A 2500-nucleotide genomic window follows, 5' to 3' on the forward strand; every position below is an offset into this window, starting at 1 on the left:
ACAGTGCACTCACCATCCTGGGTCTGCGGGTAGCACTGGGCTACAGCACAAGTGCCCATCTGACACTTGGTGTTCCGGAGCACCAATCTGCTCTCTGTCATTCACAAGGATAGACAGTCATTGGAGGGAGCGGATGGATGACAATTAATCCAAAACTGGGGCCCACTTACCAGGAAAAGTTGAACAGAACCGGGCTCTTTCCACAAGGGGTGACCTGATAGAACTGGTAAAATGGTTTGGCCTGAGTGAAAAAGAGACCTGTTTTCATTTGCTCGTGGTGCCAGAACTAGAGGCCCAACACAAAAAACTCACCCACCCTTTGCTCGAATGGGGAGTTGAGGAGACTGGTGCGTATGTGGAACGCAGTCTGCAGCAAGACACTGCCTGGGGGAAGCTCGATGAGAATGGATGATGATCAGGTTTGATGGAGAGCAAACAAACCTGGTGTTTCTCTCGACTGGGGAATTCAAACATGGCCAACGGGGGCGACTGACCAATGGCGACTGCACACCTGAGGAGAGATCGCAATGATTCTGAGAGCAAGTGAAGCACACCTGAGGAGAGGGCTGGGTTCTGGGCTTGGCTCTGGATCACTCCATCCCCTGAACAAGCAGAGGCAGCACGTGGTCAATGGCCCAGTTTTGTACAGTTCCCGTCAGGCAGATCCAGAAACTGGGACTGCAAGCTGGATTTCTCAATAATGCATGAATGATGAGCTCAGTCATGTCCAACTGTTGACAGTATTCTTCTACAATGATCATGTCATGCAAAGGACCACTCAGCCCATCAAGTCTCGACCAGCCCTTGGAAAGATGGATCAGAGTGTCCCACTCTCTGTTGCTGTTCTCCCTGTGGTGAGTCTCTTCTTCACAATTTTTTCAACCACATCGCACAAGTTATCAACAAAATAGTTTCCCAAATCTCACTTGCTTTCTCCACCAATCTGAACAGCCAGCTGCAATGTCGTGGGTCGTCAAAAGAGAAAGAGCATTTCTGGGTGCGTGCTGGTCCCAGCTCCTCCCTCCTGCTGTCAAAATCACAAGCCTGGCCTTCAAACCCTCACCAAGTAGCCATCCCACAGCCTCTCGATGGCCTTCCTACCTGATCAAGCAAATGCAGTGTCTCCACCAGCAGGCCAGAAGCTGGGAATACTGCGACGAGTAACTCTCCACCTGACTTCCCAAAGCCTGTCCTCCACCAACAAAGGTACAGGTCAGGAGTGTGATGGAATACTCCCCACTTGCCCTGGACTAGTGCAATATCTGAAGCTCAGGAGCAGCAGTATGCAACATCTACAAGATGCACTGCAGAAATTCACCAAAGATCCTCCAATAGCACTTTCCAAACCCATGACCACTTCCATCCAAGGGCACCACCGAGTTCAGGCTCCCTCCCAAGCCACCCACCATCCTGATGTGGAAATGTATCGCTGTCCCTTCCCTGTCCCTGGGTCAAAATCCTGGAATTCCCTCCGTGATGGCACTGAGGGTCAACGCCCACAGCAGGACGCATGCAACGGTTCAAAAAGGTAGCCCACCCCCACCTTCTCAAGGGCAACTAGGGACGGGGGAGAAATGCTGGCCAGCTAGCGACACCCACATCCCACAAGCGAATCAAAGTAAAGGCAGCTGAAATGTGGAGCCAGGAGGTCGATGGGCAGGTGTCCGTGCTGGTGGTTATACCTCGCTGTCCTGGCAACGCCTAACGTGAGCCTATAAATGGCCCACAAAGTTTGTGTTCCCTTCCTTCTTGTTGCACTGTCACTAACTTTACTGTCTGCTCAGTCAGGAGGTAGGCAGCGCAGGAACGCACTGACAGCCCTCAGCACCGAGGGACACTACACCACACGAGTGACCAGGCCAAGGCACAAAGTTTGGCTCGAATACCCCTCACACAGATGCACACACACAGACACGCATGCACACACACACACGCGCACTCACTTACATTGGTTGTCTTCTTGTAGTAATCGATGTGGTGGATATCCCGTGCCAGTCCAAAATCTGCAATCTTCATCACGTTATCGTCAGTCACCAGAACATTTCTTGCAGCTAAGTCCCGGTGAATGCACTGAGGAGAGAAAGGTTTGTTACAATATTTGCGCACCTTCCAAACCCACTGAACTCCTGTGTTTCACCAACTGAGGTGTGGGGTGATATCTGGGCACAGGCTCCCCACGCACCAGCCAACAAATGAATGACGGTGAACGGGGCAGGCAGCAGAGGTCTGGGTCAATACCGGTCCAGGGCGGGCCTCCTGACTGCAACAGGAGATCAGCTGGTGACTGCAACTGCCCACTGTGGGGCACTGGCTCAGTAAGTCCCTTCCATCTCTGTAACATCCCAAGGGCACGAGTAAAAGGCATCAATGCTGGGCTACCATGACAACACTGATTCTACCCGGTGCCCACACCCTGAGCTACAGGTGGTAGCAAAGCCCTGTCCGAGGTCCCAGGAATTGCTGCTGCCAGTTGGGAATCAAGGGCCAATATTCAGGGGCA

The 2500-nt window shown here is 52.4% G+C and overlaps 1 protein-coding gene across 6 annotated transcripts in view; it reads right to left on the reverse strand.

The window, feature by feature from the left end:
* Positions 1 to 2500, reverse strand: part of LOC125447980 (fibroblast growth factor receptor 1-like) — a 173861-nt gene that overhangs the window by 21207 nt on the left and 150154 nt on the right. For all 6 annotated transcript variants that reach the window (XM_059641209.1, XM_059641211.1, XM_059641213.1 and 3 more), the window contains exon 14: positions 1948 to 2070. In XM_059641209.1, the coding sequence (XP_059497192.1) occupies positions 1948 to 2070 (123 nt within the window). The remainder of the gene's footprint in view (positions 1 to 1947; positions 2071 to 2500) is intronic.

Source organism: Stegostoma tigrinum, chromosome 40 (assembly GCF_030684315.1).
Source record: "Stegostoma tigrinum isolate sSteTig4 chromosome 40, sSteTig4.hap1, whole genome shotgun sequence".
Classification (NCBI taxonomy): Eukaryota; Metazoa; Chordata; class Chondrichthyes; order Orectolobiformes; family Stegostomatidae; genus Stegostoma; species Stegostoma tigrinum.